This window comes from Phoxinus phoxinus (assembly GCF_949152265.1).
Source record: "Phoxinus phoxinus genome assembly, chromosome: 23".
In the NCBI taxonomy this organism is placed as follows: domain Eukaryota; kingdom Metazoa; phylum Chordata; class Actinopteri; order Cypriniformes; family Leuciscidae; genus Phoxinus; species Phoxinus phoxinus.
Genome location: NC_136898.1, coordinates 23,126,600 through 23,142,328, shown reverse-complemented (window position 1 = coordinate 23,142,328; position 15,729 = coordinate 23,126,600). Strand labels below are relative to the sequence as shown.

Genomic DNA, 15,729 nt, shown 5'->3' with positions numbered 1-15,729 from the left:
GTTTCATTTGTTAACATGAACTAATAATGAACTGTACTTCTACGACATTTATTAATCTTAGTTAATGTTAATCTCAACATTTACTAATGCATTTTAAAATCAAAGGTTGTGTCTGTTTACATTATTTAATGTACTGTGAACTAACATAACTATTTTTAAACATTATATTAAAAATATATTGCTCATTGTTTATGTTAACAAAAAAAGTATTTATTCTAAAGTGTGACCAATTAAAAGTATGGCCTTAATTTAAGTCATTTAATTTGACTTTGTATTATTATTTTTAATTAGTTTATAATCTCTGTCTCCCTGCATAACTTTCATTCTATTTTTTAATGATTTTTTAATGTTGCTTTTTTTTGCTCCACATGAATAATTAAAATATATATTAAAATAGAAAACAAATATATAAATATTACTATTTTATAATATTACTGTTTCCACTGCTTGATCGAATAAACGATGCCTTAATAAGCATAAGAAACATCTTTTTAAAAAACATTAAAGAAACTTACCAACCGCAAACTTTAGAACGGCAGTGTGTTTTACAAATATATTTATCCGCCATTATTATTGACTGAGGAAATGTTCCTATTATGATAACCCTATCAAATATGTAGCTTTGTGAATCATTTTGAAAGACTTAATCAAAACAAATTTATCAAAAGAAAGTGTGCAACAGATTTCCAGACCTCTGCATTAAATTAATTTTCCATAAATCTCACATCCTGCACAAAAACCTTCAAGGTAATCAAATGAAGAACTAAGAAACATCCCACTATGCATCTAAAGCCACTGCGTCACTAATAAATCAAAACTTCCTGTTCCGCCGACAAATTCAAACCTATGGGATTCATACCTATGGGTGTGTTCGTGCATTCACTGCATTGACAGGCATTCCCAGAAAGCCCTTAGAAGAGGTGAGTTGGCTCAAGTTACAGCACAACATTGTCATAAACTCCAGGAAAACACCTGACAGGGACTGTAGCTCTTCATTCTGTCCCGGGCTGTGACACTGCTATAGTGGCCGTTTGGGAGGAGATATGTGACCCCTTCCCTGGTAAAGTCCACTGACACTGGATCTAAGCAGACAGCAGGTGAGTGAACAGTGAGAGCGTTCATGTGGCACTGCAGTATTGTGTTTAAAGACTTACGGTTACACTTTATTTGAAGGTGTCCGTGTTACAGTGTAATTATGTACTTATAGGGTTAGGAATATGGGTTGGTTTAGGGTTACTTGCATGTAACAATGCATTTTTTATAGTTATTACTACTACATGTAACACGTGAAACAAGTACTGTAAAATAGTGTTACCGAGTTAAATCAAGTTTGTTTATGAGACGTATGCGTTTATATATTTTGCTGGCAGTTTTCTTCATGCAAAAGTGACTTACAATAGCCTAACGTGTTATCAAATGACCAGCTAAGGAAGTAATAAATTCAATTGAAAACATGCTAATGTTATGGATATACACAAGGGACTTCAAATCTTGATCTAAAATGAGTTCTGAATTGAATCAAACACACACTGTGGCTTTAAATTGCAATGTTGCTTCAAGCCATCAAGCCATTGACAGACGTATTTACATACAGATGCACAGATCTTTTGTCAGTCAAAGCTGTTGGATTTGTATCTGTGGTTTGTAGAGAGCGTGCTCTAACTTGAAAAACCACACCACTCCCTCCGATGCACAAATTCACTCAATGTTCCTGGTCGGACTGAGCAAGCAAAGTGAAAGTACACCTCAAACAATCCTAAACACACAAGACTGCCAGTCTATTTTTCCCTGCAATGGCCTCAGGCTTTATTGTTTTTAAAGCACGGCGTTTTGAAAGGGTCTGATTGCTAATAACACATTAGCATAGACGCATCAGCTGCCTTCACTCAAATACCAGAGACTAATAATGCTGACAAAAAAAAAAAAAACGTGTTTGGACACAGTTGGAACTCATCTGAATAAATATCTTGAGAGGGATACAGCAGTCTTGACTTGAATGTCTTCATGGCTCGAGTGTGTCATTAGTATGTTTTAATGGTGCTTTCTGTGTAGATCGGGTTGGTTTGTTGAAATGAATGCAGGTCAGTCAAACTCTGTTGTTCTGATTGGTGCCGGAAAATCGTGCTCCAGGTGAGTAGTCTTACACACACACACACACATATATCTTTGTTTAGCTCATATTTTCAAGTTTTTTATTATTATCGGTTACACTTTCATTTCAATGGTCCACTTCAGACATTCTACTGTCTATAAGTAACCTTGCAACTACATGTCAACTAACTCTCATTAGTAGACAGTTAGGGTTGTGTGTTTCGGGATTGGGTTAGTATAGGTTGACATGTAATGCGTCTCTATAGCACGCAGTGTGTTTGTCGTGCAATTTATACGCGAAAATGAGTTTTTACGTGGATATGATACGCAGTTTTGCGCGTGCATATGATACGCACTTAATTGCGTGATATACACACGCACCCCACACCACTAATCCTACCTAAGCGTATAATACACACGTACCCTACCCCACCCTAAACCCAACCATGTGCTATCCATGATTATACTATGCACGTAAAAACTCATTTTCGCGTATGTATTACACGATAAACACACTGCGTGCTATATAGACGCATTTGGTGAGATCGGGTTGAGTCAAGAATGTCTAAAGTGGAGTTTCGAACTAAGTATCTTTCTTGCTGATTTTGTTTTTCTGGATTCAAAGGGCTCAGTTTTCCTCTTTATTGAACACCTACAACTGCTATCTTAAAGACACGACACACCTGCAGCTCACTGTCTATGAGGTAAAATATTTTTGTAGATAATGCATTCATTACATTACTAATGCTCAAATATGTGAGACAAGTTTGACCATTCTGTGTATTTTATTGTACCATGTGGTTTTGCACCTGTGTGTGGACTTTGGGCCTATAATCATAATTTGCCATACACAGCATTGGACTGCCCTCTGCTGGGACAGAACAGTACAGCAGATCAGAAATAACCGTGTCTATTTTTACAGAATGAAGGGAAGCTGACATTTGAAGGCATCCTTGGCATTTCATGGGGTGTGAAGAAACCCATTCAGTTACAAATACAAGATGAGAAACCGATATTTACAAACGAGTCGTCGGTCAAGTCACCTGACCCCATGAGTCCACTCGGAAATAAAAGGTTTGTATTCGTTTTTTAAATTACATTCCATTATGTATGTGTAAAAACCAGTGGTGTGTTGCATGTAACATCTTTTCAGTTAATGGAAAAGCTGTAAAAAAAATTGCTAAGATGTTCTGGTCTATTTAAAGGAATATTTCAGGTTTAATGAAGCCTAAACTCTTATTGGCATACAGTGTATTGTCAATATGTCAGTGGCATGGAAAGTTGAAGTTACATGCATGACACAGAAGTTACAATAGTCTTTTCTTCTCTAATGTGCGCGTACATCCGAGTTACACTGATTCTCAGACAAGAAAAACTTGATTTTGTCCGTTTGGAATTGATTGGATGGTTGTGGTTTGCGATTGGTGGATCTCATGTGAGTGACGGGTTGCTCCGCCCTCACGCCACACATCATCAGAGAAGAGATGCTGCAAGAGGAACGGGAAGTGATTTTGATTAAAGACTATACGAGGCACACACATTTTAAATTATTTATACTAAATACTGTAATATTTAATTAAAAAAAAAATAAGAATTGTCAATTTTGAGTTCATGGTGACTTTAAAGACCGCATGAAACCAAGTGATGCTGTGTTGATGTATTTTCTACTGAAACAAAGATGGAGTGGGACATATCGAAGACATAATCTCTAGTCTTTAATTTTAGTTTGCATTTGGATTACATCATACACATGATTTGCTTCTTGTGTGGAATTAGGGGAGGGACATTCTCACTATAGAGAGCATTTGATTGAACAACATTTGAATTTAAGCATTTGATGAGTCATCAACATTGTTTGGTTTATTTCCAGAAAGAGAATGACTATAAACTTTAAAATATCTCCTAAAACATTACTATATGTAAATGAGTATATGAATATAAATACATATGGAATAATTTAAAATCCTTAAGGGATAGTTCACCCAAAAATGTAATTTCTGTCATCATTTACTCACCCTCAAGTTGTTCCAAACCTGTACGAGTTTCTTTTTTCTGTTAGATATTTTATTATTAGATATTTTAAAGAATTATGGTAACTAGACCCCGCTTATGGACCCCATTGACTTCCATAGTAGAAAATAAAATACTATGGAAGTCAATGGGGTCCATCAACTGCCTGGTTACCCACATTCGTCAAAATATCTATTTTCAACAGAAGAAAGAAATCATACAGGTTTGGAACACCTTGAGGGTGAGTAAATGATGACAGAATTATCACTTTTGAATGAAAATTACATGATGAAAATAAACTATTTTGTTATCAAACAAGAGTTGTTTGCTTTTAAAAAGCAAGTCATTAAATAATTATTACATGAATTAAGTTCAATCATAATTGAATCAGAATTCACAGGTTCACAGCACAATATTGTAGTCCAATTTTGAACAGAACAGAACAGAACAAACTAAACAATGAGTATCTCTACAGTGGGAAGTTAAGGTTTGAACATTTAAGTCTGAATAAAATGGGTAAGGCAAGATTATAACAGAAAGCCAGTGGACACAAAACACACTTTCTGTCTTGATTAAGATGAGATTAAGCCATTTGTACAGTCTGAACATGGCAAAATGATCTAGAAATCACAGATTTTGCCTTTTTATGCTTTCTCATTAGAGTATATGCTTGTGATTTAATCAAATGTTATGTTCCATTAGGGGTATGACACGATGGGGAGAATTTGATGATCTTCGTATTGATGAACTGGAGGAAGCTGAATCCACGAAACCTGAACATCCTACTCAAGGTTACATTTCTTATACTTGTATTAAAAGTACAGTCAGTATATCTGCATTAGCGCTCGTCCCCTTTTTTCAGCCGCGCTGGTTCAGGAAGTATTTTTCCATAAATTGTTCCCCATTGTTAAAGAGTTCTAAGCCAAGAACCAAGACAATCAGCTACGAAGTAAATCACAACTGGCTACAAACTTTGATTTAAAGCAGTATTTGAAATGCGAACAAAAATACATATAAGACTGTGAACTTTACGGCTTTAGTGGGGGAAAGAACTACAATCCCATGAAGCATTGCAAACAGCATAATTGAATTAAAAACGATGGAGAAATATAAAATTACTCAATCACAAATGTTGAAACAATATATTTTAAGATTATTGCAAAATATGCTTAAATACAAACATTTAAGTATTTTGAGAGCGAATGGAGATCAATTCGATTAAGCCATTTGCGGTGCTTCATGGGAGTGGGCGGAGCAAATGGAGTTTTTACTTCGGGAACCCGACTGTTGCGCTCTAGTTGATAACAGTGGAATTAACACTATGGCAACATGTGTTTGTAAACACACGTTTTCTTATAGCAGAAAATTGCATCCAGAAAATACAATAACGAAAAACAGTATAATTACTTAATATACTGTAATATGCAGTTTGATTTCTGCATTAAAAGTAAATCTCTCTTTAAGGCTACATCGTATACGAGACCAAGACTTTAGGGCCTTCCCGGACTGTGCCCATCAGTGAAGAAAGTTCATATCTGACCCGTACCGTGAGTGATGCCTCGCTGGTGAAAATGAGGGTGAAAAGTAAGAAGATGGTAGAAAGTCAGAGGAACAGAAATAATCGCTTCTCCATCAATGGACACTTCTACAACTACAAGGTCTGTACCTTATCTACCATGACCAACATTGAAGCCAGATGTAAATTATCAATAACATTGTTAGTATAACAATATTATTACTATTTTATAAATTTAACTTTTAAAATACACATAATTAATACATAATTCTGTAAAAGTCCAAAGGGGAACATATTTTGTGAACTTTTTAACTTTAAATGTGTACTTGTACTAGCATCTATCAACATATTTCACCATGATTGTCGAGTTTTATGTAAATCGTGCTGCCTTCATGTGTTATCGGAAATTTCATACTTCCCACTTCGAATTGCGATTTCGAGCTCATCGTATTCAACTGCTTTGCTATCGGAAAGAAAGGGAATCATGGAGGACACCAGGTTTATTCTTGCCTATTTATTGAGGAAATCTCATTAAAGCCAGGTGAAAACATTAGACACAAAGGTAGAATCAATGCATAGGCCTATGTTTCAATTTTGCTAATTGACTCACCATTGAATTAATATTGAATGCTCAGTCAACTTTACTGTAGAAAAAGCTGCACAACGGCAAGTGGAAATACTGGGTGAAATCAGCCATATATGTTTGAACCAGAAACTGGTTCAGAAGAAGTAGTGGAAGAGTGAATTACAGGCTTGTATACAAGTCAATGCATCAGAAAGGTAATGCGTTTTATGTATTGCTCTATACAGCATCGGGCACATCACAGTAATGAATATGATTAGCCTTTAAGCGGGAACGAGATACTGCGCTCATAGCGCTATGGAAAATCTTTTTTTTTTTTATCAGTTGTGAGTGTGTGGCAAACACGCCAAGGAAGCTTGGAATGTCGACTCAAGTAGCATGAGCATCCAAGCTATACAATCTGATCAGGGGCGTAATTTGTGGGGGGGTTGGGGGGGCGGAGATAACCCCCCCAATATTGTAATATATGCATTACAACCACCCCACAACCCCCCCCCCCCCCCCCCCCCCCCCATATTTATACCATGATCACATGAAAACCCCCCAATGTTCAAACCAAATCTACACCCTTGAATCTGATAAATGTGTGCGGAGAGGACCCTTGCCAAAGCTTTGGAGGAATCAACTCCCCTGGTAGAATGAGCCCTAACTCCTAGAGGGGAAGCTTGACCGCACATCTTGTATGCTAGGGTAATAGCATCCCTCACCCAGTGTGATACTGTTTGCTTGGTGGAGGCCGCCCCCAGGTTACGACACCCATAGCAAATAAAGAGTTGCTCTGACTTAAACCACTGGCTAGTGCGGTGGACGTAACTCTGAAGAGCACGGATTAGACACATTCTCTGAAGTTTCTCCTGCTTCTGTGGAGTGAAAGGCAGAGGACAGAAGGCTTTAAGAATGACCAGATGCATAGTCGAGAATGGAACTTTGGGTAGATAATTAGAGTGAGGATGCAAAATAGCTTTGACCATTCTGGGGGCAAAGTCTACCAAGGACGAGGAGGTCGACAGAGCTTGCAAACCCCCAATTATTTTAAGTGAAGTAATAGCCATGAGGAAAACGATCTTTAGGGTCTAGAGGTTCAAATGGGGTCTCGAACCAAACCCTCGAGAACTAAATCCCAAGAAAGGATGTTTGCTCGAACGGGAGGCCTCATTCGCCTGCCCCATGAATGAAACGGGCAATCAGAGGGTGCTTCCTGACTGGCATCCCTGTTATTCAGGGCGTGGCAAGCCAAGATGGCGGCCACAAAAACCCTGAGAGTGGCGGGGCATGTGCCTGCAGATAACTTCTCCTGCAAAAACTTCAGCACTGAAACAATCTAGCAGAGGACTGTGTCAGTACGGCGTGCAGTGCACCACCTTTCAAAAACACCCTATTTAGTGGCATAGATTCTTCTTATGGAGGGAGCCCTAGCACTGAGATTAGTCTGTACAACGTCAGCTGGAAGCCTAGAGTCTCTCAGTTGGTCCCCCTCAGGGGCCAAACATGACGGTTCCACAGCCCGGGCCGGGGATGAAATATTGTCATCTGTGCCTGAGAGAGAAGGTTCCTCCTGTTTGATAATATCCCTCCTCTATGTTCGGTTGAGGGGGGGGGAGTTTATCTCTGAGAACCAAACTTTGATCAAACAACAAGGTGCTATCAATAAGAAGCAAGACCCTTTTTAACACACCTTGGCCAGGAGAGCGAACGGTGGAAATGCATACAGGCAAATTCAGGGCCATGTACAGTATGTGCCATTGCATCCAGACCCAGGGGGGCTGGGTGACTCAGAGAGAAGTAAATGGGACATTGCACTGTCTCTTGAGAGGTGAAGAGGTCCACTTCTGCTTCATAGAATCTTTCCCATATATGTTTGACTATCTTGGGGTGGAGTTTGTGTCGGGCTGTATAGATAAATGAACTAAATTAATTAAGTTTTTAGAACAAAAATTAACCATCACTGAACTTAAGCTGGACTATAAAAATAATTTCTTCTAGATCTATACTATATCTTCTGTAGAGCTGAAACAAAATGTGTTGCATTATTTTCCTGTTATTACAGTAAAGCTGCTTTGAAACAATCTGTATATTGTAAAAAGCACTATATATATAAAGTTGACATGACTTGGAGTTTCCATTCTTCGTTTGTCACAGCCTGTCAAGATAAAAAATCTGCTCCCACATTCAAATGTCCAGGAATGTAAATCGCCCTGAAGGACAGAAACTTGTCCCCAAAGCAGAACCTGCGTGGCTAGCCTGTTCAGATGGCGAGAATGCAGTTTAAGTTGACTACCGTAGTGTTGACCACCTGCACTAGGATATTGTTCCCCCTAACTGCTGGAGGAAGTCCTTCAGGGCCAGAAATACAGCCATCAATTTGAGACAATTGATGTGGCAATCGAGATGGCCACTCCAGATCCCTCGGGCTGGACAGCCATCTAAGACCGCTCCCCAGCCCGTACGGGATGCGTCTGTCATTAGCATTTTGTGATTACAACACACATTAAGAGTGGGAACCAAGGATAGGAACTGGGATCTGAGCCACATAGAACAGGTGACGAAGCCCACGGCGCATACACCTTATTTGCCTTTGAGGATCAGCCCTTGGATGAAATCCCCTGGCTTTGAGCCACAACTGAAACAGTCTTATGTGCAAAAGGCCAATAGCTATCACAATGGATGCAGCTGCCATAAGACCTACAAATCTTTGAAAGTGATGCAGAGTAATTTCCTTACCAAGCCTGATATCACTCAGGGTGTTTAAAATGGTCTTAAAATGTGTGGGATACCGTTGTGCCCGCATGGTGACCGAGTGCAAGTGCGTTGTCCTTTGGTCAAGAGAGAGAATGCATTTCTTGACGTTGAATCACAACCCCAGAGAAACCAGATGAGTGAGGATGACATTACAATGTCGAATCGCAGCGGAGCAAGAGCTGCATCCATGCATTTTGTGTATGTGCGGGGTGACAAGTCTAGGCCGAATGGAAGAACCCGATATTGGTAAGCTTTGCCCCTGAAAGCAAACCTCTGGAACTTCCTGTGTTGTGGAAGAATTTCACGATCTCAATGTAGGAGCTTGCCCTTGAAAATATGCGAGACGAGTACACTTTACCAGTGATGTAAGAGGAGCATACCCTTCCCCTAAATACTCAAAGCAAAAGTAATGCGTCTCGTTCTCTGGGATGGGCCCTTAACAAGCAGGCACCAATCGCACCAATTTTTTTTTACACTTGACACTCTGCACACTGACAGCTGGAACTCTAACTATTAACAAAGTGGGTAGACAGAGAGTGTAGCACACACACACACAATGCGGTCTCTGAAGACATAGAAACCTGAAGGCGCACCTGTTTCACATCCACATTGACGTGATTGGTTACAACATTGTTTGTGACGTAGAGAACAAGGGTGAATTCAAACTGCGTTTTTGAGACATATAATGAGTTTATATTCACAATTCTGAGACATGTCATATAGTATTTTGCATAGTGTTCCCTGCATCTCATTTGATTTATTCCATTCAGATGACTCTTCACACAAAAAAAAAAATTCTGTCAGGACCACTATCATCAAATATGATTGACAATTGGCATTGGAGTTTAGGATTGACGGTATGGGCATGTCCTCAAGAACTCCCTGCGCATCCATGCAGCCTAGCATAGATAAGAGCAGGGAGAGCAGCAATACATCCCCTTAGGGTAAACAGAACATAACCAACATGAATGTATTGCAGATATTAGTTCAAATTTTTAAAGTACAACATAATTTGAGAATTTATTCTGATTCAGGGGGAATCAGAATGTCAAATCCTGACTGGATGAGAGGAGGAGCTGGGGATGGAGGAGGGTAATGAGCTCCTGAGAACGCGATAGCTGCTGATACTGAAGGAGCTTATATACTGTATGTATACAGTGATAGGCGCCGTATTCTTATAGGTAGACGTGGATCAGCTGAGAGTCAGCTGATGCAAGCTTGACTAATGTGACCTGCCAGAACTGAAGCATTTTCTTAATGCTATTTGTTTTAATTAGTCCCTTTAATGTGCTACTGCAATAACAAATTGAACTAATTTTAATGTAGTTAAAATAAACCCAGTTAAATATGGCAGAGTCAACCAAAAAATATAAGCAGACCAACTATTTAAATGAAAAGTTCCCCCATTATTGAAAAGTTTATTACAATTATTTAAAATGATTAATTCACCCTTATGTACAAATGTATTTCTTCTATGAATACAAAAGGGGAAGATTGTGCTTGATTTGTGAGCCTTTTTATAGCATTCTGGTTTATTTTGTTTATGCAGACATCTATTTTCACGCCATCATATGGAGCAACCACAAATGTGCACATTAGCAGCAAGATGACAACACAAGAAGTCATCACACAGCTGCTTCAGAAATTTAAAGTAGGTATTATTATTACTATTGGCAATTCAATACATAACCCCATAACGTTTTGCCAAGTCATTTCAGTCATTTTGTTGTACTTGACTCATGATTTCCACCCTTAATTTTGATAGACAAATTCACAGATAACCTTTATATATTTTTTATGCAGGTAGAAAACAGTCCAAATGAATTTGCTCTCTACTGCATTCATCAAAGTGGAGGTAATGTCGAATTGTTGATTCAGTTTTATGGTTTCACCCTCAATTTATTCGAATTTTTTTTTTTTTAAACATTCACAAAGAACAAAAAAGTTTTAAATCTTAGTTTAGTTCTAATTGTGGGAGTAGTTTATTTTATAATTATATTATATATATGCCCCACCCCATTTTTGATCCATCCAACATTTGTTCCAAGATTCTCTGTCCTAGAGTTTAGACTGCTGACGTTCACAGAATCACATTTCTGATTGTTAAATCCATTGTTGGTAGAGAAACGAAGGTTGAGCAGTTCAGACCTGCCACTGTGGGAACGTGTTCTACAGGGACCATCAAACAGCATTATGAAAATGTTCCTAATGGATGCAGACGAACAGGAAGTTAGCCTTGATGTAAGACTAGCCCTCCAAACATGACAGCAATTTGTATTTCCTACTCAAAGTTAAACTAATGTCCTTTTTCCACTAGGTCGCTCAGTACCTCAATTTAGAGATGCCCATTTTGAGAGTAATTCTGCAGAAGCTGGAAGAGCAAGAGCATCAAGAAGAACAAAGAATAATCGCAAAGTAAGAAAAGCTAAATGTGTTTTTGCCAATGACTTTAGTGTTGCCTGATAAGCTTACGTGTGTTTTTATCATACAGGTATACAATGGAGCGGAATCTGTTGTTGCAGTGCTTGAAAAAAACGATGCCGGTCAAAACCGAGACAACTGTATAAATGAAGTCTTGGCAATGGAAAACTTTTTTCCCACATGAAGTCTCAGGGTACAAAGAGAAATGGAAAATAAAATGGAAACTGGACAGTCTTCAGGACAGAAATCAGGATTGTGAGATGTTCAAACGTGCATTTAGGCCATTTCAAACATGGCTTTACTGTTAAGTGTGTGGTTGTAGTGTAAATATAATGTAAAATAGTTTTCACATAAATGTAATTACAATATTTATCAAGCGAGAAACCAAATAAAATACTGGTATTTGATTTGCAGTTTATTTGTGGATTAACAGCTCTATTGCCATACTGTGGATTACTCTCAAGATTGTATTCTTGTAAATCTAAAAAAGAAAAAAGGGTTGAAAAATGACTAACTGTCTGTTACTAAGTGACCATCTGGCTTACTGTAGAGTTTTGGAAAACATCGGTCAATGGCAGATTCTAAACGGAACTTTAAAAACCCTTCTTGGCAAAAGGTATCACTTAAAATCACATTTCATTTTGTCATTACATAATTTGTTTTTGAATAGTTTACATATAAATACTGATCTCACTTCACTATAAAATTCTCACCTTTTATAAAAAAAGTATTTTATATTTTATATTTATACAAAATATAAAATTCCTTTCAAATGGAGTTTTTTTTTAATCCACATAATACGTTTTTACAAAAGTTCTCCATTCTACATAAGCTACATATATGGAAAAAAAAAAGTTATGTCAAGAAAAAGAATGTGTCAACTATCCAAAAGTGCAAAACTGTGGCAACTTGGTGTCCATGTGAAATTCAAGAGGATCTTCTGCAGGTCATCTTCTGCACCTCGTGGTCATCATTCATTTGGTTAAGGATTACTTCAAACTTGCATGCTAGTTGCTAAAATAAAATAAAAAATAACGTAAAAAATACGAAAAGTACAGTAACGGTATATTTTTGTTACACTGGCAACAATCAACTAAAAATGAAGTATATAAAAAAGAAATTACCTTTTTTGCCAATCCACAAGCCTCAATATTTGCATCATCCGATTTGCGGCATTTTGTCTTTCCAATAGTGGCCTCTATTTTGTAGTTTATCACATTTGTTACCTGCACAGAAACGTTCACTCTCTGTTATTCAATGTTGATTAGTACACACAAAATATACACATGACCAGTATAAAAATATGAAATATGTACCTGAGTGCGAGCCGATGTGATATTGATAAGTTTGAAGTATTTCTTTGCTTTGGACTTCATGTTGAATGCCTCTACAGCTTCTTTAGCAGCTTCTTGAACATCTTCCCTCTCTGGGTTGGCGTCGTTCCAGCCTCCGAGAAGCTCCACATTTCCTGTGAGACACGGAGAGGGAATATTAATGACAGCACTTGGTTTTGAAGAAATGTATTTGTTTGTGTTCATGAAAAACTTGCACTTTATTTTCAAATGATATATAACAACAAAGATTTTTTTTTTAAATCCATGTTGCAATCATGATACCTTTTTTTTTAGATAGGAAATGTATTTAATGAAGTACCGTATTCAAAATTGAGACTTTTTATCTCACAATTCTGACTTTCCCCTCAAAATTACAAGTTTACATCTCGCATCTGGATGTAGGCTATAATCTCTCAATAATATTTACACAGTAACCTAAAAGGTAGCTATAGAGCCTAGATATCCTATTTGCTATGACAGTTCAAATTCTGATATTTAAAATATTCACATTTAAAGCACAGCACACGACAATAAAAAAACACGTTCAACATTTGAAATTGTGTAAATTATCCAATAGACCTAAGAACAAGCTTACTTGTTACAACTATTGCTTCCTCCAAAGGCTGGTCAGCAGTGCTGAAGTGAAACACAGAGAGAAAAGACACGAGGAGAAGAAAGCAGACATCCATGGCTTCGGCTGCGTGATCTCTGAGAGAATGATCCGGGAATGTGGAGAGAGACGCGTTTAGAATCCTGCCATGTAGACACGGAATGCGTGACGCGTCCTGGTGCCACACGCGCCCTTCCCGCCAGTGAGGGTGGAGCTCGCGTGACGCCCACTGATGTAATGAGCCTGCGAGGGTGAATCCACACAGACGGTGAGTCAAAGGAAACCTTGTGTGTGTGTGTGTGTGTGTGTGTGTGTGTGTGTGTGTGTGTGTGTGTGTGTGTTTGTGTGTGCGCGTGTGTGTGTGTGTGTCTTAGGCCAGAAAATGAGGAAACAAATGGTAATCTTCTTACGCCGTAAGCTGCCGGTCTGCTGTCAGTACTTAGACAGCTTTTCGGCATGTAATTTAACTAAACGTCCTGTTACTTACAGGTGAAGCTTTCTAAGAGTTTAACCACACTTGAGAGAAAACGTCACTGCTTATTTATTCCTACTGCATGCAACTGCATCTGATTAACATTTCACTTATTTTTGGCCATAGATTTATTATTTACTTATTTTTATTATTTTTTTCTGAGATGCCGTCGTTTTAAATTCAGGGCTTTTCATGGAGATATTAAGAATAATAGTATGTTTGTATATTTTGCATTTGTGCCATAAATTGTAGGCTATGTGATTGATTTTATTTTTAATTTTAAAGGAATAGGCTACAATAAAAAAAAGTTAACAAATCAATTCACTCATGTCCTCTGTTGGGTGTATTTACTGTATTGATGCATCATTACAGCAAACTACAGTCTTTACACACACACACACACACACACACACACGCGGAATGCGTGTATTGGTATATTGAATATATTGTTGATTATGGGTGACATTGTTTAAAATATTCATATTTAATTTAATTATATTTGCTTACATATTATTATATTATGATTATGGGTGAAAACACTCTATTTGTACAATGTTTGTAAAATTTGTACGTAGTTTGGTTGATGTTAAGTAGTTGAGTTAAATTGTTAAGGTGAGATTTCTGTGTCAAAGAGCTAAACACGTTTAATGTTATTAATTGGTCTTTAATCAACATTAAAGTACCTTGCGCATACAACAATCATATAGAAACCTTTTATATGAGTAATACATATGTTGTAGACTACAATTTAAACTAAACTAAAACTTTTGACATTTAATTCTGAATAAAAATAGATAAGTTTTGCACATATTATGGTGCCGTCTTATAATTTCTTCAAAGAAAAAAAAAACACTCTAAATCCCAAAACATGTTTTGCTGGTCCCCGGAGGATAATCAGTCATTTGTCCTGAACAGTGACGTCCAAATACCTCTCACCAAGGCCACATTTGAAAACAAAACAATCTAGAACATGAGCTACAAAAATCACACCCAAACTGCCAAACAAAAGCCCAGACAAAACAACCAGCCCAGAGTCACATAAAGGACATGTTGACAGAGCACAACAGATATATATATATATATATATATATATATACAATCTCTCTCTCTCTATATATAAAATATCACCAGTGCTTTATATAACACTATCATTTTATTGTCTATCCAATTTGCCTGGTTTGCAATAATCTCTAAAGCACTTTTTAGTGGCAATGTAATAGTTCAGTTATCTCATCTGGCCTTAGGTCATGTCTGTATGTGCATTTCGGACCAGTAATGACATATAGTCTTTGTAATTACAATGTTTGATGTACTATGGTATTATATTCATTGTGTAATATGTATGGTTTGATTTTAATGGGTTTACACCCATTAGAATCAAACGGTTATAAAAATACGTGCTTATCAGGCCCAAGGATTTGACTTTGTCAGGGAAATATTAGGAAGTAAATGTGAAACTCATTTTCTGAGATCAATCATGTCATCAAGTATATCAGATACACTCTCTTATATGATAACCTCAGTTGACCCTGTCATGTTGGTCAGCTGCAGTGATAAGCTAAGCCCAGGGCTCAATGCTGTTAAAATGCTCTTCTGTTCTACAAGCTTTTTTAAGGACTTGACCTGACGATGAACTCTTAAAACCCCTCTGACATACGCAGACTGATTTGCATGTGTATTTAGGTTAATGATATACAGAAAGCTTTAAAAAGTGGCACTATCAAATACTGCATATATCTAAGTGTATGTGCAATTGATGCCTATGTTTATAGTGTTATATAAGCTGTGTCCCAATGTGAAGGCTGCATCAATCGAAGGCCGCGGACTTCAAATTATGCAGCCTATGCGTCCTTTGATTGTAGCCTTCGTGGAATTTCCTAATTGCGCAACCAGGTGTTCCCGATTACAGCTCCAGGCGCCAAGCAACGGTGCGAGAGTAGGCTACAGCCATCC

General features: G+C 37.6%; 2 protein-coding genes across 2 annotated transcripts; one reads left to right on the top strand and one right to left on the bottom strand.

The window, feature by feature from the left end:
- The first annotated feature begins 846 nt into the window (after positions 1–846).
- Positions 847–11,535, top strand: rassf6 (Ras association domain family member 6). The gene is made up of 11 exons (XM_079600435.1): positions 847–1,097; positions 2,053–2,130; positions 2,717–2,795; positions 3,014–3,165; positions 4,804–4,892; positions 5,566–5,759; positions 10,489–10,594; positions 10,747–10,794; positions 11,062–11,180; positions 11,257–11,354; positions 11,431–11,535. Exons 2-11 carry the CDS (start codon positions 2,072–2,074, stop codon positions 11,504–11,506), a joined length of 1,020 nt encoding a protein of 339 aa, XP_079456561.1. The 5' UTR covers positions 847–1,097; positions 2,053–2,071; the 3' UTR covers positions 11,507–11,535.
- Positions 11,536–11,762: 227 nt separating this feature from the next.
- LOC306992023 (cystatin-C) lies at positions 11,763–13,615 on the bottom strand. The gene is made up of 4 exons (XM_079600437.1): positions 13,290–13,615; positions 12,677–12,828; positions 12,485–12,586; positions 11,763–12,374 (listed from the first exon to the last, which is right to left on the bottom strand). Exons 1-4 carry the CDS (start codon positions 13,381–13,383, stop codon positions 12,288–12,290), a joined length of 435 nt encoding a protein of 144 aa, XP_079456563.1. The 5' UTR covers positions 13,384–13,615; the 3' UTR covers positions 11,763–12,287.
- Between the last annotated feature and the right edge of the window lie 2,114 nt (positions 13,616–15,729).

Excerpts from the sequence above, each read along its gene's own strand:
- rassf6 (XM_079600435.1), top strand. The coding sequence starts at position 2,072 with ATGAATGCAGGTCAGTCAAACTCTGTTGTTCTGATTGGTGCCGGAAAA. Across the intron at positions 2,131-2,716 it reads GCCGGAAAATCGTGCTCCAG|GGCTCAGTTTTCCTCTTTAT; the intron begins GTGAGTAGTCTT and ends CTGGATTCAAAG. Across the intron at positions 10,795-11,061 it reads CTGCATTCATCAAAGTGGAG|AGAAACGAAGGTTGAGCAGT; the intron begins GTAATGTCGAAT and ends CATTGTTGGTAG.
- LOC306992023 (XM_079600437.1), bottom strand. The coding sequence starts at position 13,383 with ATGGATGTCTGCTTTCTTCTCCTCGTGTCTTTTCTCTCTGTGTTTCAC. Across the intron at positions 12,829-13,289 it reads GGAAGCAATAGTTGTAACAA|GAAATGTGGAGCTTCTCGGA; the intron begins GTAAGCTTGTTC and ends CGTGTCTCACAG. Across the intron at positions 12,587-12,676 it reads TCACATCGGCTCGCACTCAG|GTAACAAATGTGATAAACTA; the intron begins GTACATATTTCA and ends GTTTCTGTGCAG.